Below are 25695 nucleotides of genomic sequence, written 5' to 3'. Positions count from 1 at the left end.
TTCTATTTTGAGAATGTCTTAATGGCCAACATTAGTCATATAGACTGTATGATGTCCTGGTACTGCACAATGTTATTGACGTGGCTAGCCTGTTTGCAAAGAGAGCACCCAGAGTGAAATATAACCTTCTAAACCCCCAAATAACCTTTCGACATATTTGACTGAGAATTACTATTAGCTATATCTGGCGTTTCTCAAATTGCTCAGTGAATGACAACCACTCGTAAGTATTATCAAGTAAAGCCAGGAAGCAAAAATGTCTGGTGTTTTTATAAACCCTTTTTTATAAACTCTTGATTAGAAGCCCTCTACACAGAGTGTTTGCTTTTTCTGCCACTCCCTGATTGGCCGGGAATCACCAGGTGACCCTCTCTGGGCCAACTGCTTTTTATTCATCTCAAGTAAAAGAGAGAAGGTTGGCGTTGTTTGAACAAAGACTGGTGGAGCTAGTGATCCAAGAGGCTGTTATGGGTTTAGCTGCTAAACTGTGGTGGCCAAGCAGGGCGATCCATCCACCCAGTAAGCAGTGCAGTATCTAGCACTAATAAGGCTCTGTTATTCAAACTCTGGCTGCCTTGTTGGAATGGCCTATGCCTCGAGGTTAGGAATTAGCAAGTCAGACCAAGTGTTATTGGCAAGATGAAGGCCAAGTACCTGCTCACAAGTCACTAATATTCAATGCCCGGGACAGGCACACACTGTTCCGACAGGGCGGGTTGGTTACGAGAGTGTTCAAGGGTCAGCACATTTTCCCAATTGTCAGCCCTTAATAGTTACAGTATATCCCTATGATGCCCTTTATTGATCACCTTTCCTTGCATTTTTTCTTGACCAGGGTTCCATCAGAGTGCTTTCCCTCATTAGTTCAGAGATGTGGTTATGAGACGGAAACAACACAAGGGAAGCAAAGCGGCCTCCTTGTGAATAGTCTTCCCTCCGTCATCTCATCCTGTGCGCTTCTGTCTTTGAGTCTTTTCGATTAATTGTCATTCAAAAAGCTCTAGCTTGATTTGAGCCCAGTCTGTTATAACTATGGCCTGTAATGTTATACGTTTATATTCCCTCTGATTATATATGTGTCCCGCTTTACGGTCCAGAAGAGATTTAACGGTGTGGTTAGGATAATGTTTTTCTCAAGAGTATGCTGAGAAGCACTTTTTACTCATTGGGTCGGGGTATCTTGGTAAGATATACACACTGTAAACAAACAACAACAACAAAAAAGTGTATGTCAAAAGTGATTGACATACAGTATCCATTACTGGGGAGGTGTCTGTCTCTCAAGTCCTGTCCATTCACGTCACATCATCATCACCACCACCACCATGACAATGTAATGTCTCTCTACTGTCTTTTCATCTGTCTGTCTCTGGTTTTGTAAGGCATGCTTCACATCTATGTCCTCTTTCTCTTTCTCCTTCTCTTTTTACCTTCTTTCTTATTGGATGTGAAGGCAAGTCCCGATCCACCTGTTGAGGATGAGAACAAGCTGTCGGTAGGTCCTGTCTTGTTGGCATTATTTATGGCTCCTTGTCTATTTCTATGTTTGTCTGTGTGGCTATGTATCTAGTCTGACTCTCTGTCCTTCCATACTGTGCACGTGAACTATGTGCTCTCTGTATTCTGAACCTTCTGGATCTTCTGTAGGTTCAACCTCCCTGCGTACATAGAGTAGCTCTGTCTGACCTTATAGTTCTATAATGACCTCAAGATCATCAGGACCACAGAGATATATTACCGTTGAAACACTTGGAGACCTTTTTCCATATAACAAATTCAAGCAACAATGAAGTGTTTCATTTTCGCCTGATCCAAAAAGGCTCCAAAATCTCAGAATAAACCAAATCAATAGTTTTGGCCAGTGAAAGGAGAAATCTCAGCAGATTCCACTAAACTGCATCGTTATGGCCTTATAAACATTGCAGCCAGTTAGGGTCTCCCCCCACCCGCTCACACCCATATGGGCTCAGGAATTAGCATCTGACACCTCCAGATTGTGCCTACGCATCACCACGGGCAAGCCAACGTGAACACGCTCCAAACAGCTGCCGCCTGTGACGATGGCCGATTTCCCACAGTTCTCAAGTTCAGCTCAAACTGGTGGAGTGACCTTGGCAAGGGTCTTTGGGGGTGCTATTTTGGCAAAAGCAAGAGGGCTGCTTTAGCTCTGATTGGATACTTTAACCTATCGAGTGGTCAATTCTGTATGAAACTTGTGTCGTAACATTAGCGGGTGGTGAGTTAAGCTTCTGGGTGTCATGAAAAGGATGATGGGTGAGTCATATCCAGAAGAGGGTCATTAAATATGAGGGTGTTAGAGCTCAGTAGACCTGTCAGAGAGACCAGTAGCCAGTCGATAGCTAAGCCTCTTCACAGGGCCTTAACTGGTGCTAATGCTATGATAGGCCTTTAGCAATGAGTCATAAACAAGTCCGATTTGATCCCTGATGCACAACACAGTTTACAAAGACACGCTGATACTAAAAAACACTTTTTCACTTACCTAAAAAACACTATTTGCCTTTTTCATCTGGACTGTTGGAAGATACAGTCGAAGGCAACATGGATCTTTGGAAACGTAACCTATGATGAAACCTGAGATCTGACTCCGAGAGGGTTCTATGAATAGGGTCAGCACTCACTACCCTAAGAGCATCATACTTTAACCCTAGTGACAATGTGCATGTTTTTGAAATAGGGTTTTATTTGTAGAAATAAAACACAGGCTGTGTGAGTGCTGAATAAGGTAGATGTCAGATATATCCTTTGTGGCACAAACAGGTTTCTAAAGGCTAGTCTAATGATGTCATTGTGTGTTTGATTGACACCCTCGTCCTCCTCTTGCAGGCAAGGCCCCGGCTCCAAAGGGGCGGAAGCTCCGCCTCCCTGCACAACAGCCTGATGAGAAACAGTATCTTCCAGCTGATGATCCACACGCTGGACCCTCTTAGTGAAGGTAGGACGTCCGTACCCCCCCCCCCCCCCCCACCCCCCACAAACACACACGCCAGATGGACCTCTCTATCTCTATTTCTGGTTACCAGCAGGTCCAAAATAGTGATCATAATCTCTTTCATTCCCAAGTATCCAGACATATGATCTAACAACCACCTTTGCTCTTGGTTAAAGCTGTGGCGAGAGCTCCATAGTTCATCTGCTGTTGTGATTCGTTTTGTAGAATTGCTCTTGTTGTTTCAGGCTAAAGGCTTTAGGAACAATGAGCATATACCCCCAGTGAGTCATGGCTTCCATCAGCCTCCCTGCTGTCTCTCCCTTTTTTCACTGAGCTCCCTGAAAGACGGAAAAACAGTGATTGAGCTGTGGCCACCTCGATCCCTCCCATGTGAGATAGGGTCTTAATTGACTGCTATCTTGGTACTCAAGTGGAGATTTGCTCAAACTGTATCTGCAGGAAGTGCCTGGAGTTATATAAAATCCCTCTTATGTAGTCTTGCATTTGAAAGGGGTTTGGGTATTTTCTGCTTAACATTTCTGAAGTTTGACCTTGAAACGAATGTGACGTCAATAGTGACAGCACATGTTGTTTGTGAACGTTTATGTCCAGTGTCATCTCTCCAAGAAATGAGGGTAGGATAAATATAGTTAAGCCATGCTTGGAGTTTTTAGCCTTCCCCAAAAACGGTTAGCTCACATATGTATGTAATGCTTTCATCCTTGTACTGTAAGTGGTTGCTAAGCTCATGTCAGGGCTTTAGCGAAGGAGAGAGATGATTTCCTTTAATCCAAGCTGAAGGCCTATTAGTGGTGTTCAGACGAGTGCTAAATTGCAGCGTTAGTGTGTTGCGTAGGGGTTGGATATGCTGATACAGGGGGAGGGGAGGCACCGTGGCATTCTCGTATGAACCCATCCTAAGGAGCAGAAGTAAAACAATAACAATAATAATAATAATAATAATACATAATAATTATAATAATTATAATTATAATGATATATATATTTTAAAGCATCCCCTTTCTATGGGATGCAAATAGCCCTACATTGAAAGTTATGGTACTTTAGGAGGATTGAATGATTTGCATTTCCAAAGATTCTGCACCTTAAAGCCTAGGTGAAGGACATTTTTAAAGTTAAAAGAGAGTAGCAATGTTGTTGTTTTTTGTGTGGAATGAATATAGAGTAAGAGTGACAGCAGAAGAAGTGTTTGAAATGCAGGTTTGGAGAGACTTTCCAGAGGATATTTTCATTAGGCTCCATCAGTGGCCTAGCCTCTACATACTTTCATGATAATACATACACACACTTCATTTGTCTATGTTCTTCACCTGTTGCTTACAGTATCAATGCATATGTGATAAATGATTGTTTTCAACAGTCATGAAAATAGTTTTATAGTAGTTAATGACAAAAAAAAAAAAAATATCTGAAGGATGCTTGTTGGGTGGATTTGATTGCTTTTGCTGGATGCGATTTGGACTTGGTGATGAAAAGTCATTTTAGCGTTCACAGTTTTCACATTTCTAGAAAGAATGATTTCTAGCCTTGAATTTCGAGCCTTGAATGAGTCGATTGGAGGAAGATGAATAAACTGTGGCCTGACTGACTGTAAAGTGCCTATTAACATGCATCACCCTCTCACACTCAGAATCCTAGACGCCCCATTACTCAATGCGTTAGTCATTCCATCTGTTTGATTAAGTTCTAAATCACAGCCTGCCGTGGGAATGAACATGTCTGAGGGCATAGCTTGGAAATCCCAGTGTAAAAACACAATTGCGATCTTCAAACGAAGCAGCAAGACACCCTCTCGTGGTCTGTTGAGAAGCCAGCTCTGTGGTCTTCACACGGATCTCTGATACCAACCACACGGTGGTGGGCAGTCTTTATATACTGTTTTTCACAAGTTGTACTACTACAGTATGATACATCGAACTGCTTTGAAGCATCTGGCATTTTCCTTGAAGTTGTCCACTATGGGGTCCGATCGAAAGTGGTTTTACCCTGTGCATACCTTGAGAGATATTGACTATGCAAAGGAGCCTTTTTTCCGCCAGAGAGACGTACTCAGACAGGACAAGCAGGAGCATCCATCAAATCCAGAGCCAAGCCTTTTGCTTGTCCTTATGGCTCACCTTCCCTTGGAGGCCCTCAGACCTTAAGTGGCTCAGTGTGGCTATATAAAGCTGCCAAGTCATCCATATTTCATAGAGACTTTTAAAAGTAAGTGCCGTGATGCTGCCTGTTATTCTGACCACCCAGATAGGAACTTGTATTGGAATGCAAAGAACAACCATTGCGTGATCTACCTGATCTTTGTTTTTGTTTGAAGATAATGTAATACAATCATGAGGTTAAATGTCTTACTATGTTGTATCTACTCACACGCCACCTGGCATATCTTTTCTCTCTTTCTCTTTCTCTGTCTATTTCTCTTTATCTCGATTTCTTTCACTGTCCCCTCAGAATTTGCTGATTCTGGTGAGTTACTACTCAAATTCTTTCTGCCATTAAGCTGTTCATTCTCATCCCACAGCTTAGAAGCAGTTTTCCCCCCAAACGTTCACCTTTGATTGTACATCCCTGTAGCTTTGTCAATGACTATCCAACCCAAGTCCCTCCTGTTTGTCTCTTTTATGTGGCTGTATACTCATTGGAAAACCTATGTAACCATTTCTGTATTATTTCCATGATCCTTTACCTCTCTTCTCCTTTAACCTTGTTTTACCTGACTTTGTAGTGTTACTTTTTATGTTAACCACAATAACCAGCATGCACGCTCATTTTACTGTGAGATGTATTAGGACTTCTCAAATGTGTAATGCACACCCCGTTTTATTGAACGCCTTTTTTCTTTTTCTTTTTTGAACGAGACAATTGAAATCTGACCAGCCTCCCTGTGCTATTACTGCATGGCACAACTGTCATCTCTTTTTCCATCAGTGTGGAGCTAAAAACAATATCACTTAGAAACTGCATCAAATATTGAACTACAGAGGATAGCATGGAGGTGGGGTGGAGGCAGGGAGGGAAGGAGGGATGGAGGGATGAGTGGGCTGTACATAATGTTGCTGTTATACTGTCTTCATCGACTGGGCATTACGACTGCTACTGTATATGGTGAATGACACCCTACACACACACGCACACACACACACACACACCCACACACACACACACACACACACACACAAGTACGGTATATAGCTATAATGTGTCATACTGTCTCATAATGTCTCATACTGTTCCTAATCTGAGATTGCAGTCTTTGCCTCCGTCTAATAATTTTAATAATTTTGCCATTTAGCAGACGCTTTTTTAATCCAAAGCGACTTACAATTGACCACCACTAACCGTCTACACATTGTTGTTCTGTGCATTGTGTCTGCAGCCACGTCTGAGTGTTGTGTTTTGGCCCACATCTGGCATTCGTGTGTCTGAGCAAGTTGCATGGTTGGGGTCGCTCCAGCTGTGTGTCATTGACCCAGAGTCTCATTGATCATGAGACTCAATCGGTGCCCACTGCCTGTGCCCCCAGTGATGCCACCCCTCCCCCTCCCCAACCCCGCCAACTGGTTTGAGGAAAAAAACACTGCGACCAACTGCTTCACCCACTCTGCGCTCCCAGGCCTCTACTGCCCCACAACGAAATCGTTAGATAAATGATTGGGCCGTGATTATATTATGTAAGCCCCCCAGCCCCTCCACTCCCCCTGTGCGCGGCGGGCTGGTAAAAAAAAATCAATGTTAAAAGCCTTCTGCTCCAGTACAGACTGTGAATGTACATCATGCTAAAAAAAGAAAAGAAAATAGTGCTAAGAGGTCATTTTGCAAGGACAAAAAAAAGCCTCTTGGTAAACAACAAGTCCCTCTTCCTCATTACAGAGGGTAATTGAACATGGGGAATGATTGTATTGAGATCATGATTGCTCACATTGCAATGGTGGTGGACACTTTCCAGGGAGATTGTCAATGGTACAGTATACTTAAAGCGAGAGTTCCATCCATAAGCAGTTCATCAGATATCCTAATGAATGGGAAATCGTCATTGTACTGTCTCATAGGATGAAATTAGACTGCGCTGCTGTAAGTGTTATTTGTCATTGATGTAGGCCTGAGGCATCTACAGCTGAAACTGTTACGTGTGAACCTCCTCCTTGACAGTCAAGTTACAAGTGTTATTTGTTTCTAGTTTGACATGCAGTAGTTTCTACCATGCTATTTTAACACATTTTTCACCAGATCTCTCTCCACTCTCCAGTGAAAGCTTTTCCACAAGGTGTCCTAAAGCCTCTCAAACAGATGTCTTAGGGAACAATATTTTAATGAAAGTTCTAATCAATGGAGTTTCTTTTACGTTCACAGTGCAGAGTCCTGGCAGTATGTTTGGCTGGATATGTCTTTAGCTTCTGTCTTTAGCTTCTTTCTGGATATTTGAATATGCTAAATAAAAAAATATTTAAGGAGGCCATGTTGACGTGTGTTCTTACCACAGACAGCGGATTCAATTTGCTCTGATGGTCTTGGCATAGTTGCAGGGTGGAATGCTTTGATTAAGGGAGAAAAAAAAACATGCCTTTCCAGACAAAAGCATCCTGATGCTGTAAGATTTCTATTTCTTGCTGTGTCCTCTATTGTGGTTATTTGAGTTTGGCTGTCTGTGCAGTTTTTAGTCCTGGCTAATTCATCAAATAGATGTGCTGACTGTCTCTCCTCACTGTACCTGGACGACTAGCAAGGGGAATCAGAACTATGTTAGCTTCATCACTGAACATAAATACAAACTCATCGTTAATGTCCCTGAGCATCAGACTGGAGAGGAGACGAGGACCCATCTTTATTGCATGTGTGTTTACACTGTTGACAGTCTATTTGCTTGGTCTATTTGTCATCCTATCATACAGCACTTGAAACATGAAATCATTGTATTGTTTAATTTTGAGGGTTTCCAGATGAATGCATCTACTATACAGTTTTCCTTAGCACGAGAGATATTGGAAGAACCTCTATATTGAGAACCACCCCAACCACCTCACTTTTATTACATCCCAATGTACAACTACACAAGAGTCAAATTATTTGGCTTTGTTTTGTTACTGCTTTGTTATGTAGTACAGTACTGCATTATTACTGCTTTGTTTTGCACTTATGCAGTGATGTCTTGGTGAAAGAGGGAGAAAATTAATTCTGTTGGTGCTGTGTGTGTACAGCATGTGTGTGCGCGTGATGTTAAACCTTCAAAGTGTGTCTTGTTCTTTCATGTTCACTCTTTCCTTTTTCGTGTCTTCGTTGCCTTACCCTTGTCTTTTGCTGTGATGTTGTAGAGCTTGGGACATATGGAAAACTAAAATATTATCACACAATGACCGAGGAAGGTAAGCTTTTTCTCTGGATTTTTTTGGTCACATTTTTTCCATCCATTTTATTTGTCTTTCCATTCTGATCACTTTGCCTGGAGCCTCATTGTTTTGTGTGTGTACGCTTTTGTTTAAGTTTGATGACCTCTCTCAACGAGATTTCACTGACATAAGTGCAAATCGTGGTTGCCATGCTCATTTTTGTATTTTTGTATTTTTTTCCGATTCAACTCTTATTTCTTGGATGGTCTGAGGTATATTATTTTTGTGGTTTGTCTTGGTTTTGTTGTTTTCTTGATATTATATTTTGTATGTACATGTACATTGCGTATTATATTGATGTTCAATTTTTTATATATACATTAATATATAACAGTTCATGAAATGTTTTCAAGACTTAACACCCTTTTTTCACATTTTCAACGGTGTTGCCTTGCTGTTGTAAATGTATGTGTGATATAGCAGGCAGAAGGCTGTGGTGTGCCAAAGCAGTTATCCCTGTCTTGTCTGTAGTGGTTCGAAATGCATTTGGGGTTTGTCTTTAGCCCCAGGGGCCTTGCCAATTATATTATACAAAGCTGGTATCTCTTTCCTATGCATTAACAAAGAAGGGGAAAAAACAGAAAGAGAACAGCACACTATTCTATATATTAGAATATTATAGTAGAAAAGAATATACTATACTATAGCTCTGGTGCTAGTTATTTATTTAACCAACGTTTCAACAGCAAGTTGCCACCTTTCCTATGCAAACATGGACACATACAGTGTGTACACGTACACACGTACACACACACACACACACACACACACACACAAATACACTAAAAGCATTCTAAACATTACCAGTCCCTTCCCTCTTTGCATCTTGGAGACTCTTATCGGCCACGCCTGAGCACCCACTCGGAAACCCCACTACCGGCAGCAGGGAGCGAGACTGTGTACGCACGTAAGATCTACGTCACCGATTTTGGCGAACTAGAGTGACTCATCCACCCAGGAATTGCATAACAGCCGTGGCTGTCAAGGCAAACAGAGTAGCCAAAGACAGCAAATGCAATAATGACAACTGGGGAAGGGCTGTCTACGACAGAATTTACTAATTCACTTTGAGGATTTGCTTTTTCTTTATTGTGTCTTACAGGCCTGAGGAGAAGAAGGTTATGCTGTGTAGAGGCTTGTACTTTAACATACACAGAGCTAGGAAATACCTATTATATACAGATACAGTACATGCTGTATACAGATTGTGAAGGCTGTACATTGAGGTGGTTGTCTTTATTAAGGACAGACACTTATTTTGGCAGGAAGAGCAATATGCTCACATCCTTCTTGAATAAACACACACACACACACACTCGCCATTTAAGGACAGATGCAGAATTACGTCCAGCACAGCATTACGCCACCTCTACCTGCCGGGAAAACTTACTGGAAGCTCTGCTTCACACACACACGCACAGAAAGTAGTAATGAGTGTGTGCGTGTCTGTGTGCATGCGTGCCGAGCAAAGGTGTTGATTGTTACAGAGAGAGAGAGAGAGAGAGAGAGAGAGAGAGAGAGAGAGAGAGAGAGAGACAGAGGAGAGAGAGAGAGAGAGAGACCCGACCCGACCAGACTAGACCAGACCAGTGCTGCTGGACGGTTAATGATTTTGCTGTAAGGTTACAGATGGTGACACGGTCGGGTGGAGTACAAGTCGATGAGTCACCATATCAGACCTTGAATAAGCCGATGTTACTTCATTCAGCAAAATAAATAACCATACGGGAGCTTTCAGATAGACCTGCACGCACACATATACAGTCCCCTCATACATCAGTGAGATGTGATGGGGAGCTCAGACACTCAACTATGGAAGGTCATGTGTGCCACCATGATGGAATTAATCCATCCAATAAAATGTACCAGCACAGAATGAGAAGCGGTCTCCCCTAACCGACCAGCCCGTTACATTCTTTGAGCACTCTCAAGTACATTTGGTTCCATCATCAGGCCCAATGTTGATTGGAGGGACCCTCCGTCTCTTAACAATCCCAGGGTCAACACTTGCCACATTGATTCAATGTCTCTCTCTATCCTAGTCGTGGGTTAGCTTTGGCTCTTTTCCTTGTGAGAAAAAAATCCTGTATATTCGTCATGAATACGTATAGTACTACTGTGGCACTTCGGAAAAAGAACACACAGTCAGAAACACGCCGAACATCTCTTCCAATCCTTTTAGCATTTAGCATGCATCCATGTGTGTGCAGCAGGCCACTATCAGTAAGCCCTAGCCTTGTTACAGTACTACATGAATCACCAGATGTTGTCAGGAGGTACAATACACAGAGTGCTGGTGCATTGACACGTGTCCCTCAGTCCTGTCTGTGCTCTCTTTCAGACGCCTGTATGGGTTTCTGTCAAGCCACAGGGATTTCTTGGAAAGCCATTCTTCTACACCACAGCGGCTAATCATTGACTGCAGTGTGGGCCAAATTGCCTTTGCCTGCGCCATTATTGTGAATGTCAAGAGAGCGCCCAGCGCATACATAAGCCAGTCATTAAGCCAGCAGGTCCTGTTACTAACTGTGATTCGCTAAAGCGTAATCTACTGTCATATCTGATCTATTTATTATTCCCTTGTAGTTGGAAGTCTAGTAAGGTATTCTGTATCTATAGTCTTTCTATTTCAGTTTCTGTACATGTTTTTATTTTATTTTATTGGGAATAAAAAAAACTTATTTTTGGTGCATTTTGCTATCGGATTGTCATCCAATCAGTGTTATCCATTGCACTGTAGACACCTTCCTGAAGAAGAGATTGTGGTGACCAATGCACCACCATGGTGTACTGCTAAGTGCCATTATAGCACATTTGACTTGGTTACTCTTGGTAAATGGTAAATGGACTGTACTTATATAGCGCCTTTTTTGCGGCTCCAAAGCGATTTACAATGGCCTCTCATTCACCCATTCACACACACATTCACACACCAATGGCGGCAAGCTGCCATGCAAGGCGCTAGCCCGCTCACTGGGAGCAATTTTCGGGGTTCAGTGTCTTGCCCAAGGACACCAGCCGGGGGTCGAACCGCTGATCTGCCAACCTTGTGATCATTAGACGTGTGATCTACCTCCTGTGCCACAGCCGCCCCTGCCCTTATATAGTAGTGTGTTATACTTTAGTTATACGTTAGTGTGGGGCACTGTACCCCCCCCCCCCGACCAAGTGGGTTTGAGAAGGCAGAGATCACACAAGTGGTTAATAGTCAGATCTAACCATCTCTACTGGTGCAAAGTTAGAAAAACAAAACAAAGCTCACTGATGAAAGGACTATACATTTTACACTGTAATGTCTCATTATAATTCATTTTCTTGACCCAAGTCTGACTGATCATGCTGAAGCATAAAGGCTTTTGATCAGAGCTCTCTCCAGCATCTCTAGGACAATGCTGGCTCATCAGCACATGATATGAGATTGTATTGACTTTAGTGTCATTTAAAAGGTGATGTGAAACCCTTGTTGAGTGTGTTCTTTCCTTTGCAATGTGAGAAGTCTGGGACCACAGGCGAAAGGTGGAGGAACCCTGAAGTCCAGGCGACGGGACCTGTATGTGAAGGTAACGTGGGGCATGCGAGTCTTACTTCTCCTGTCTAACCCCTCCTCCTGTGGTTGTGTTACAGGGAAATTCAGAGAGAAGGCATCCATCCTTCACAAGATTGCCAAAAAGAAGTGTCAAGTGGAGGACAGCGAGAAGGCCAATGGAGTCGCCAGTCGTTCAGGTGAGTGGATCGCCTTCTGGTTAACCTGAGCAGTGGAACCCCCTATGTGTTAGCACAGGTATAATAGATTAATGATACCTAAACACATAGTACTGTAAGCCTTGTCCATTGTAGGTTTAATAAGCTTTGTTTCATGATTCCAAACAAGTTGCATGGTATTCAAATACTACCAACTCAGTTGTGACTGTTGTCTTCAAGCAGCTTTTGGTTCAATTGTGGCCACTGCCAAATGTAATTTATTTAATGTGTGTTTTTCACTTCAAAGAGCACTGCCGCAACAGGCCAGCAGACACTGAGAGAGAGAGAAAGACATAGATAAAGAGAGAGAGAGAGAGAGAGAGAGAGAGCTTTCATGGGTACAATGTTACCATACAACGAAATCAAAGAGAGACATGGATATTTATTACTGAGGTGAAATTATGCTAACAGCGCTACATTAACATATTACCATCTTAACAGAATCCAAATGCATGACCGGTATTGATAGTCGCCTGCTTTGATGTTCCGTTCTCTCGTTGCTCCAGACTGGAACTTATATAGTCTATGTTGCTGATTAGTGTACTGCAGTCAAAATGCTTCATTCTAAAATGTACAATGCCGTGTGATGTCTTATGCACTCAGACATTATATTTGAGTGTACAGGTGCAACTCAAAGAATTTGAATATCGTGCAAAAGTTCATTTATTTCAGTAATTCAACTTAAAGGGTTAAACTTAGATATTATATAGACTCATTACATGCAAAGCGAGATATTTAAAGCCTTTATTTGTTATACATTTGATGATTATGGCTTACAGCTTATGAAAACCCCAAATTAAATATCTCAGAAATGTTTAATATTACATGAAATCAATAAGAAAAGGATTTTAAATACAGAAATGTCAGCCCTCTGAAAAGTATAATCATGCATACGTACAATGCAATGAGTCTATATCATATTTAAGTTTAACCCTTTAAGTTGAATTACTGAAATGAATGGACTTTTGCACGATATTCTAATTTTTTGAGTTGCACCTGTATGTGTGTCAAGTGACCTGACCTTGAAAACTCTGGGCCTTGTAAACTCACAACTGGGCCTGGAGTTTTCGTATTCAAGTGATGTGGTCAGGAAAAACTTGGGCCCCGCAACAAAACTAACCATGCAATTGATTTGATTAGTGTTCAGGCGCTGTACAACGCCTTCCAAAGGACAAGGGAGGTCATGTGTTGGGTGACAGCGGTATCAGATCATGGTATCTTCCTGACAATCTCCCCTGCTGTGTCACAACTACACTTGCATTAAACTAATTTCCATGGCAATTATGTTTTAATCATCTGATTACATGGCTTTCGGCACTTTGTATTTTAATCAAGAGAATTAAGTCAGTCTAAATGAATTGGAGACGTATTAGCCATCATGTAGGATAGGAGAAGGGAGATACACACTGTTTCTCTCACTCCTTTACCTACGTACAGACCAGCTAGAGAGACATGTGCACTAGTTAATATGACATAGGTGTGGATCTGTGTGGTTGTGTCTGCCAATGATGGAGAAACTAGCCATCGCCTCGCCATCTGTCTAACACTGGCCCCTCTGTACTGTTATCCTACCAACACCTGGCTGCACATACACACACACACACACACACACACACACACACATACGCACACACACACACACACACACACACACACACACACACACACACACACGCACACACACGCACACAGACGCACATTGCCACCAAATGTCTTGCATATTCATGAGTGTTGAACTACCTGAAATGCCTAACCCTAACCCAGATGACAAACAACGATTTTCACCCCTCCTGAGGGGGTCTTAAGAACCTAAATGAAGTGTTTTGTTCCAAAATACAAACCTAGTTAAAGAGTTTTTGGCATTGTCTACCTGTATGATACGATTGAATTTATGAACTCTTGTGTTTTCATTCTTCATCATGCAGATAAGAATCTTCCAAACAGCTCTAATTTTGAGGTGGAGGTCACTCCACCCATGAATGGCACCGCAGGACAAGAGGGGGAAGCGGTAAGAAACAGCATTTTAATGACTCGCACACGCACACACACACACACACACACACACACACACACACACACACACACACAGGTAATACTGTAGCTATAATAATAATCACGTATAATTTGTATAGCGCTTTTCCTGCAAACGTTGCATCTCAAAGTGCTCCAATCATTATATAATCATAATTTAATTATCTTTTCATTTAATGTTTAAATAATATTAAAAAGATGGGTTTTTAGTCTGGACTTGAACATAATTTGTTTGTATAGTACAAGTTTACATCCAATACGCTTGTGTACTACTGTACGTAGGTGAGATACTGTGTATCTGAATTAATTGCTCCAAAACTGAAAACGGGGAGTCAGGACAGTGAGAAGTTCTTCTCTGAGTATGAAATTGATGCAAAGGTCGCAAGGACTTCCGCACAGATCATTACCGCTGGTTATCTCCCAGCATGCCATTGGGCACACCCTTCCATCGTTCCCCAGACCTGCCAAAGACCCACTCTGCCTGCTGTGACTTCAATTACATCCCTTTCCCTCCCGCTACCTACTACCATTGGTTGCACAAAAGTCGCGCACAATCACAAAAGTCACATGCAATCACTCACTACCGTAGCGCTGGCATGAGTGATGAGACTGACCCCTACACCGTTGGCACTGAGATCTGCCAGGCCAGCAGATGGCACAGGGTGGTTTCAGTGTGATCAGGTGCCTTATGAAAGTCATGGACTGGGAAGGGAGGGGCAGAAGGGACGCCCAGGTTCTATGGCAGTCCAGCAGGCCTCACTGACAAGACTAGAGTCTGACATGACCCCAGGACATAGGGTGAACTAACGTTGGTGACATGCACCATATACCTAGTATTTATCTAGACCTTAAAATAATGTAATGTCTATTACTCATTATCAATACCTACTCTAGTTTATTTAATTGGTGTAGGATTGTTTAAAATAAGTACCTGCAAGAGTTGTTACCATATATGATGATCAAATGATAGTTGTAATAGAATAGTACAACGAAATACTGTATATGGTGTCCCCAAAGTCGTACATACATATACAGTGGGGGAAATAAGTATAAAAAATAAATTTATTCAACATCTTTACATTGTAGCTATTCACATTACATTTAGACCAGATATTGTTATTAACTCTAAACTAAACTACACAGCTAAATACATTGTAACATTCCAATCCATAAAAAAGGCAATGCGCAATAAAGTGGAATGACACAGGAAGTTTTTAGCACAGTAAGAAAAGTACTAAATCAGCTTATGCCACTACAGTTCTCCTACCTGTGCTAATTAGAATCAGCTGGGTTAGTGCCTGTTGGTGGGTAAGTACTTCCACACTTTGAAAAAAGTGTTTCCCCACCTCTGAATGCAAGTAAACAAATCATTTGTCACCAAGCGTTCCTGCAAGAAACATCTCATGATGGGTAGAGGCAAAGAACAACACGATTGTTGAGCAGCATAGTAACGGTACTGGTTACCGATGGGTTTCTCAACTCCTAAATGTTCCTATAAGCACCATTGGCACCATTGTCCGTAAGTGGAAGGAACATCACTCGACCATCAGCCGGCCACGCACAGGAGCTCCTCGCAAGATCCCGGACCGGGCAGTCAGAAGTCTAGTCAGAAGAGTAGCCCAAGAGCCAAGGACCACTCGACCAGAGCTCCAGAAAGACCTGGAAGCAGCAGGTACATTTGTCACAAAGAAAACAATAGGCAATGAACTCCACCACCACGGCCTCCATTCACGATCACCCCGGAAGACACCATTACTGAAGAAAAGAGATGTTGAAGATTGAAGTTTGCTACAGAACATTTGGAGAAGCCTGTAGATTACTGGGAGAATGTATGAATGAATGAATGAATGAATGAATGAATGAATGAATGAATGAATGGTCTTTATTGTCATTGCTACAGTACAGGTACCAAACAACGAAATTTAGGAGGGGTGGCTCCCCTGGTGTTAGGAAAGAAAAAAAAGAAAGAAAAAAAAAGTAGTAGTCTGGTCAGATGAGACAAAAAAAAACTATTTGGCAACAATACAACAATACAACATGTTTGGAGGAGAAATGGCTCTGCATATGATCCTAAATATACCATACCTACAGTGAAGTTCGGTGGTGGAAGTATCATGGTATGGGCCTGTTTCTCTTCACATGCTACTGGTGCAATCCAAATTATCGAAGGGAAGATGAATGGAGCCATGTACCGGGAAATTGTTGTAGTTTTCTAAATTTCATGTGAATAGCTGCAATGGAAATTGCATATGTTGAATTAAAAAATGTGTTCAATACTTATTTACCCCACTGTATATTGTAGAAGACAAGATGACCAAAATGCGAGTACTGTATCCTTACGTCTGTCCCTGAATGGGAGTCAGTTTCATTTGGATACAGTGTTTGAAGAAAACACTGATCAGTTCTTTGAAACAGAGATCTCTGGGCCATCAGTGGAGAAACATTACCCATCCTGCCCCATTCAACAACCTACCAGTCACATAGATGTGGTAAAGGCTCTTAGTAAAGAATAGGATCCCCTTGAATGATAGACTCTAATGGAGCTGAAAATACACAGGCCTCATAGATCGCCCTCTGAAATAAATTCCTGGTTGTGTTGTCCTCCTGAAAGAAGATGGCTTTTTCTCTCAATACCTAGTCTCTTTCAAAAGCTTTTTTCTTCTCTTGTACCTTCATTAAAGGCACACACAAACTCATTGAAAGCATATAGGACAGTCTCAGAATAGACTACCGAAGGAAGCTCTTGAAATTGAGCCTGATTGGTAATATGACCATACGTATTGATCGATTCTCCTGCACCTCATTGGTTTTCAGCCTGATCTATTGCTCTGGCTAATAATAGTCATCACTATAACCCCCATCACTCATACTGTAGCTCTCAAATTATTGGCATCTCTAAAAAGAGAGGAAAGTCAACCTTCATCAGACAGTTTTTTTGCTAAACCAAACTTTGAAGTGAAGTGCCAAACTTATCAGTGGAAATGTAAACACATTTTCAGCTAGTGTTTCCTTTTTGGAAAATAAGGGACTACAGGCTAATTTATGTACCTGGTTTCTACACATTGCTATTTTAAGAGGGCTGCCTTAGATTGGTATCCCACAATGCACCTGTCAGGAAGTGCCTGGGAGCAGCTCACACCTTCGTGTGTCGCCGTCGGCCCTGTCACACTAATTGTTCAATTCCTACAGGATGCCTTGGCAACCAAGATTGGGGAATAGGGGGATGATTAAGGTCAAATAAAAATCGCAGCAGGTTTCTAGTTCAATTTCCTGGTTCCTGTTTTTTATTTTTTCTTCGTAAGTCTAAACCTTCATTTTCTGAACAGACATTTCCATAAAGTATGACGCAAACCTCGACTCATATGACGCACAAACTTGACTCATATGCTATAAGCGAGAGTTTTCTTCTCTTTGAAGCGGTTTTAGCAGTTTCTCCTCTCTGCCTAGATACGGTAGATATTCATGAGAGTGTAATGCTTCCCTAATCTGTTTTTCCTCAAACAAAAGCAGAGAGTAGAAAACCAAGAGATTGATAACCAACAGGCTTTATGAGTCATCCTACCCCTTCCATTACAGCTTCACTGAAAAGAGGAATGTGTGGAGAACTACAGTGTGTTATGGTTGATGGATGATATGGTGTTTTTTATATAGAAACCCAGTCAAGTGGTTGAAAGCCTCTGCATGCAGAAGGAGCATCCATGCTAATGTTAAACCATGAAGCACATCCTGCTTGGGATTCACAAAGAACCTTTTTGCTGGAGCTAGGCTGTCACCCAGCTGCCCCGTTTATATCAGCCCCTGTCATTTCTTCAGCACGGCCGACAGCCACTCTGCATGATCTACCTTACCTAATTTTCTCTCAGATGAAATGAAGGTATATTAAATCAACTGCCGTAGGATCATAAACAGTTTATCATCTCATCCGAAGGAGGACGTCCTTTACCAAGCAGGATCCATATCAATGCTCTGTGGCATTGGTATATGCCCCCTTCTGACCTTCCAATACCATTTCTAGCATCAACCAGTAATGACCAGGACCATGACCTTGTTTAACTCCCAAACAAACTCTCAGGGAGACAGGGTGCCATGGCTGTTTGCCATATAAAGATACTGAGAGGAAACATTAGATTTATCCAGGTCACTATAATGGCAGATATTAATCTTGATTGTTCTCCACACAAGATCACATCCTAGTTGATTGATGGAGAAGCCTTGGGCCTGATAATGGACTAGACAATCTAGGCCCTGTCAAGGACCACAAGCGGAGATTCTCTCTGCATTAGAAAGACAGAAAGAGACAGACCTAACTATGATTCTCTGAAAAACAAAGAGCAAAGAGTAAAGAGTAAATAGCCATGACAGGAGAGCGAAATGTGTCAGTCGTTGTACTGTCGTGGCGGTTTTTCTTCCCAATGAGACGTTCCTCCCGTGTACAGAGAACAGACTCCGTGTTCCATCTGAGCAGGTTGTTCCACACCACCATCTACAGTAATGAGCTGACGGGTTGTCCCAGCTTCCACCCAACGAGTCTCCCATGTTGATGTTCACTCATACCCACAACAAATGCCCAGACCCCTGCTTTACATGCTTTTATGCACAGCACGTGTCCAGGTTGTACACATAGAGTATGTTTCAGAAGTGACTGAAGGCGTTGATTAAAGTTCCCATGTCTCAACTGGTTTGAACGTGGTGCTTACTGTACATCACCAGAGTTGTGGGTTTGATTCCCACTTGTTTGGTTTGAGAATGGTCACCCAGCTGTATACTGGTTATAGTAAGTAGTATACTACTACTAGTAGTATAATACAACTTGATGTGCAAATACACCTCATACACAGGACCCTCATCTGATTGTACTGTGTTTACTGGATTAATTACTATTTGAAAAAATATATATAAAAATACAAATGTCTAGTTCTATCCCCCTTTATTAATTGAGACCGTAGCATAGGAAACCAGAGAGGGTGACCAGGTAGAGGGAAGATGGAGCAATTTGGTGGAACCCATGACCTTTAGGGTGGGTCTTGAACCTGTGACCTTTAGGGTGTGTGATCATGTGCAGGAACCTCTATGCTAGCAGACTCACTATTGGGCAATAGTATTGAAGAAGGTTGAAAAAAAACAGGTAATGAAGATGATAGCCAATAGACAGTGCACCTTGTAACAGATTCGCCAACCCCAATTCTGTTCATTTGAGCCTGAATCCTAATACCTCAATGAATGCCGTGTCACACTAATCGTTCAATTCCTCAATGAATGCCAAAAATGTAAATGTAAATGTAATGATTGTTTCCCTCTGAGGAAAATCAAATTTAGCAAATGTCAGCCCCCCCCACCCCTCTGTGGCGCTGCAGAGAAGTTCACGCCTTTAAGCTTACCGTTGACAGTAACACTGACTGAGGCACAACACGCCAGGAAGGGCCCCCGAGGGCCTGGCATTTGGGAGCCAACTCTGAAGAGGGGTGTACCATCTCTGTAGGACGCCTCAGCCTTGAAAATATTGACAAACAGACATAGAGACAGACAGACAGACAGACAGACAGGCTGATGGAGAGAGACACTCACATCTGGCCAATTGGCACTGCCACTCTTATGCCAGCCAGAAGTGAAGCTAAGAGTTCTGAGCAGGAGAGAGAGAGAGAGAGAGAGAGAGAGAGAGAGAGAGAGAGAGAGAGAGAGAGAGAGAGAGAGAGGTGTGCAGATGTGAAGGGAAGAAAACCTAGAGTTCCAGAAGCATCTGTCTCTAGATCTATTCATTGGCAACAATGCAACCATCTGGATGTGGAGAGGGTGGGAGAGAGGGAATACAGCGAGCCTCAGCCGAGTCCTTTTGTTTCGCTGATGCTCATTGCCAAGGTTACAAGCGAGACTCTTGACAGCAGTGACAGTCACGGCGGGATGAGCAGCCTGAGCTTCCTCTGACGTGGGCTCAGCCTGGCAGTCAGCTCCATCACGCTGCATAGGCACCTCTTCCTGACCTCTTTTCGCACTGCAAACCCTCAGAAATGAGCCTCTGGTCTGAGTAAACAGGAGTGTACCAGGAACCATGTTGAAAAACCACTCCCATGTTTTTTTTGATGTTCAGCATGACTGGCGGCAGGGCGATGTATAGGCTCTGGGTCCTCTGTGCTTTCTGCTTTGATCGGCATGTGAGGACCTGTTCTTCAGCAGTCCTTTGGGTCCTGGTCCCCTGCTCTAATTGGATACAACTTGGGACCTAAGACAACTTTCCATTCACCGAAGAGCTCATGTTTGTTTGTGCTCTTTCACTTACCTAAAGTTAATATACATTGTTCATAATGATAGTGTTAAATTAATTTAAAAATGTCTTAAGTCTGCTTGAACATGAGTTTGATCGCATGTGTACATCCATAATTCTAGTATAACAATAACAACCTTGAGAAATTCTTCTGACTTGACATTTGATCTAAGAACATTATTAAAATACCAGAAAATACCAAATACCCAAGTTGTGTTAAATTTCCTCCACTTTTCTGATAGTTTCATGGTTCGTGCATGACTGTAGTTGTCATACAATGTTGATATTATCAGTTTAAAAATTGAGTTAGCTACTGCCCAAGTGCGTGTCCGCTGTAGCTGTATAGCGATGCGCAGTGGACCCTTATCTCATGAGGTGGTGGTTTCTCACTCTTTTGGTATTCCTACAGTATGTCATGTCCAATCAGCCTCTGGAGGTCCAGACGTGTCAGAGCCCCTGATGAGTGTCAGACCCCTTCATGCTCGACACAATCACCCAAATCACTATCATCAAACAGCACTCTTACAAGGTCACTGAGAGTGAGAGGATGCCAACCAACTTCTTCATCAATTTCTCAGGCCCTTTTCGTCACTATCATCATCTTTGTTATTTCTACAAATGCCAGTGTGTGAGTGGTCATCTTGTCTTGGGACTGTTGCTATGGAGGATGATTACCCAGAGGAACTGAGTGATTCATCTGGAGGAAAATGCTGGTTTTTCTTAAAGAGGTCAAGTGGCGATGGAAAAAACACAAGCATTTGATTCATTCTTCACAAGGATCAGTTCAGATACCTGTGGGTGTGCCTGGTTTGAACCCTTGGGCATTGCTGTATATATATTGTAGGCCTATTGTTGTTTCACTATCCAGCATTTTGATAGCTTCAGGAGCGGGGCTTTAGGAGACAACCAGTTTATTTTGAATAAGAGATCATCCATTTCGCAGACCAATATAACCCGTAAAGCCTTTCTCCCTTTCTTCCCCCTCTCCTTCTCGTCATTACTTTGCACAGGCTGAGGATGAGGAGGATGAGGACCAGCCTCTGAGCCTAGGCTGGCCCGATAGCAACCGCAAGCGCTTCACCTACCTCTTCATCATGCCCATCGTCTTCCCCCTGTGGCTCACGCTGCCTGACGTCAGGAAAACAGTGAGTGCTGCCCCACCTCTCTTCTGTCACTCTCTCTCTCACTGTTAACACAGGTGGGAGGTGGAGAGGCACACTGGCTTTATTTGTAGCTGATAATGCATAAGATGTTTGTTGTGGTATTTGTTGTGTTGGCACAGTTGGCCTATAGTGGATGGCAGTAAAGAACCGTTCTAGCTGTTACTAACCAAGAAAGTGTTACTTCTACGTCAAGAGTGATCCAATAATAACGTAACAGTCCTTACCTTACCCCTCACCACTTTTGTTTCTCAGACTGCTAAGAAGTTCTTCCCCATCACGTTTGTGGGGGCTATCGGCTGGATCGCAGCATTCTCCTACCTGATGGTGTGGTGGGCTCACCAGGTGCGTGAGGTGGCCGTGAGGCGGCATCATGAGACAGCCATTAAAGCTACTCAATATTTATCAGTATAACTACTAACCACTCTATTTCTTTCAATTACGGTAATAGTTTTGACATTTTTTACATTCCTGTTATGGCCCATGTTGTTTAACATTGCCAGAATGTTTGTGTTGATTTTGATTATCCAATGACAATTGACAATTTAAGAATCTCGTGGATTGTGATACTGTAGTAGTGTGTAGCCGAAGGTTACTCAGACAGGGTTCAGCATTAGCAATACACGAACAGATCCAAGGCATGCTTCACTGAAACTATAGAGGCTAAAAGGATAGTTCACCCAAATAACAAAATCACATATTTTGTTCCTTTGCCTAAAACAATAATTAACAATAATTTAATCCACATTTGGGTTCTGTTTATCTGGCACTGTCACTCACCAAAAAAAAACAATGGCTGTCAATAGACATAGTCAATAGATGTTTGAAATGTCATGCCCAAATCATCCCAGATTATGTGAGCATTGGCCTGGGGGACTCAATGACTTGATTTAAATGACACTATATGGACAGAAGTATTGGGACACCCGAACATCTACAGTATGTGCTCCACAATCCATAGACTCCCATCACGGTAAGGAACCAAATATGTGATTTTGTAATTCAGGTGAACTATCACTAAGATATATGTTTCACCCACTTGAGTGTATAATTTCTTTAATCATCAGCTTGATGCTTCTTACCGTTGCTACTATATACATAAACTTGCCTTACCTTTCTTCTAGCATCAAAATGACCTCTATAATATTTATGATTATATTAACCACTGATTCATTCACTATTTGAGAAACGATAATGAAACATGAAATCATGTTACTTTGTGGAACAGGCTGAACTGTCGGTCTATCAGAACATGAATGTCTTATAGTGAGAGAGGTAATGTAGTGAGAAAAGGAGTGAATTATTTAGAAAGGGAGGGGAATAACAAGGTAGCAGGCAGCAACACATACAGTAAATCAAGAAAAGAGTACTCTAGGTGGTGAATAGAGGGGTAGAGAGAGAGGAGGGGGTGTGGAATTGAGATTGTTATTATCAGTGTTCCATGCAATGTATTCAAGCTTAGAACCGCTCATTGGCCCGGGTAATTACATCTGGATGTCATTCAAAGCGAGACAACGAATAATTCGAAATAACTCCCTGTGGTGAAATAGCCTCTCTTCCACAAATACTGGGATTTACACTTCTCTGTGAAAAAAAAGAGAAAACAAGATTATTATTTTTTTATTAACCCCAAGTCTTGTTTTTGCAGGTTGGAGAGACCATTGGGATTACAGAGGAGATTATGGGATTGACTATATTAGCAGCTGGTACCTCCATCCCTGACCTAATCACCAGTGTCATTGTGGCACGGAAGGGGCTGGGGGACATGGCTGTCTCCAGCTCTGTAGGATCCAACATCTTTGACATTACTGTCGGGTATGCTTGTGTTACTACAGTAGTAGTAGTTCCCAGCACAAACAGAAAGCAAGTTGGAATTAAATGTGTCATGGTTAACACCAACATATCTTTTGATACTTTGCTACTACATTCTGGTAGTTAGTACTATACCTAGAAAGGTATCTTACCAATGGGTGAAAAGGTAGTTCATCGCAACCACACTAGACATTTCACCAAGGGACTTTATTAAGTACTAATGTCATTATGCATGTCCCTTAGGGGTACGTTCTCTTGGGTGAATGAGAGATAGGTGAGACCACATTCACACAATGCTCAGAGAGAACCTCGAAGGAGTTAGTTGTACATTCTGCGCAGTTGCACACAGAACAAAATGTAACATGCCTTTTTCTGTGTGTGTGTGCGTGTGCGTGTGCGTGTGCGTGTGTGCGTGTGCGTGTGCGTGTGTGCGTGTGCGTGTGTGCGTGTGTGTGTGTGTGTGTGTTCCAGCCTGCCGTTCCCGTGGCTCCTGTGGTCCATCATCAACGGCATGAGTCCTGTGCAAGTGAGCTCCAATGGCCTGTTCTGTGCCATTGTGCTCCTCTTCCTCATGCTCATCTTCGTCATTATCTCCATCGCCGCCTGCAAGTGGCGCATGAGCAAGCTGCTGGGCTTCATTATGTTCCTCCTCTACTTTGTGTTCCTGGTGGTCAGCGTCATGCTGGAGGACAAGGTCATCGCCTGCCCTATCTCCATCTGAGGACCCCCCCTCCTTCCTGACCCCTAACCTTTAACCCCCTAATACAGAAAGCGAGGGGAGGGGATTGAGGCTGGACTGGACTGGAGGAAGGACATGGATGGTTTTCTTTTTGGTTTTGTTTTGTACACCAAAAGAATGAGGACGCATGATTTGGCTTGGCTGATTCAGTGGACAGCAAGACCTGAGCGGAAATAGTCAATTTTGGACCTTATTGTGGGGAGGGTTGGCTGGGATTATAGATTTTTTGGATGGTAGAGGAGCAGCTCTGCCATCTTATTGCATGTCACTTGTTTCACTCGGTCAGCGGACTCGGAACTACTCTTAGTAGAATGAGGAGGATGACCTCCTGTGGCATTTGACCAGAAAGTACTGTACATTCATGCTCACAGACACCTCTGACAAAGCTGTAGTGAGGCTGGCTGAGCTTAGCATAAAACATAAGAGGGCAACACATATAGTTCTCTGCTTCAGGACTGGTCGTGAGAAACCTGTTTCAAATGAGAGTTTGAATGACAGACTCTCAAACTATAGTTGACTTGTTTGTCACTCTAGTCTGTGTGCCGTTCCAGTGAGTGAAATGATGAGCAACCATTAGACGAAGGAATTTGCTGATGCTGAGTTCATTGGCACAGAAGGCATTGTGTCATCACTCTGACAGGACCAGAATATGGCATTGAGCTACACACCTCTCCTCTCGTGGACTAAGTGACTGAGTAACAATGGACAACGCAGTCCAAACAGCTTTGCATGAGTGTGGAGCTGGGTACGGGAAGAGATTTTTAGCAAAATTCATCTTGTGCTCTGTCCAAAAGACTGCAGTTCAAGCTTTCCCTCTACCCCTGTCAAATGTCATTTGTCCACCATACCACTGAATGTTCTTCAGAGGATTCATTTTTTTTTTTTTTTTATTGATATACTACTCTTATGACTAAAATAGAAGTAGCGTCAATTGTATAGTAGCAGTATTAGGTATAGAATCTTGACCTCTCCTGGGTCCTGACCCTCTATCTTCTCATCCACTTCTCCATCTGCCATTGGACACACGTGTTCACATTGTACAGAGCTTGCCACGCTTTACACACCAATTGGTAAGGTAAACTATACGGGAAATTTAAAAAAAAAAGTTAACTGAATTTTAGTCTTTAAAAATATATTCTAGCCTTCAATATCCTTCATACTTTGAAAAAACAGCATGTGTAGACGCAGATAGGACTCATAACCAATACTGTATGCTGATACGAAATACAGTAGTAGATAAAAGAACTGACACTGTGTTTGAAAGAGTCATACAATGGTCTATTTAGATTACTAGCCTATATGTTTAGCGCACTCTTCAAATTAAGAGTTGATCAATTCATTGGACTTTTTAAAGCTCCTAGGAAAGTGAATAAAAGGTGTAAAATGCATGATGAAATAACATGAGGCTGGATTTCCCTGTCATATCTATGAGGAATTCTCTACAAAAAAATTATGATTTTTCAAATGCTTTGAATTCCGTAATTACTTCGATGCAAACGAGTGCTCAGCTTCTATGTAGAACAATGTTAACAAATACGTACTGTATGGTTAATATCTATCAATCTTGTGCAATTTATTTTTAAATCAAGGGTGCTTTT

General features: G+C 42.3%; 1 protein-coding gene across 1 annotated transcript in view; it reads left to right on the top strand.

Annotated features, from left to right (window-relative positions):
- Positions 1–24079, top strand: part of LOC308168450 (sodium/potassium/calcium exchanger 2-like) — a gene marked incomplete at both ends in the record, with an annotated part of 41986 nt that extends 17907 nt beyond the window's left edge. The window contains 10 exons of the mRNA XM_080543044.1: positions 1454–1495; positions 2848–2956; positions 5423–5437; positions 8281–8331; positions 11980–12078; positions 14022–14104; positions 21397–21531; positions 21802–21891; positions 23195–23361; positions 23830–24079. Of these exons, the coding sequence (XP_080399170.1) occupies positions 1454–1495; positions 2848–2956; positions 5423–5437; positions 8281–8331; positions 11980–12078; positions 14022–14104; positions 21397–21531; positions 21802–21891; positions 23195–23361; positions 23830–24079 (1041 nt within the window). The remainder of the gene's footprint in view (positions 1–1453; positions 1496–2847; positions 2957–5422; positions 5438–8280; positions 8332–11979; positions 12079–14021; positions 14105–21396; positions 21532–21801; positions 21892–23194; positions 23362–23829) is intronic.
- Positions 24080–25695: the final 1616 nt, after the last annotated feature.

Source organism: Nansenia antarctica (genome assembly GCF_963989245.1).
Source record: "Nansenia antarctica genome assembly, chromosome: 12".
NCBI lineage: Eukaryota > Metazoa > Chordata > Actinopteri > Argentiniformes > Microstomatidae > Nansenia > Nansenia antarctica.
The sequence above is the reverse complement of the archived record's forward strand: the minus strand, read 5'-3'. Positions and strand labels throughout refer to the sequence as shown.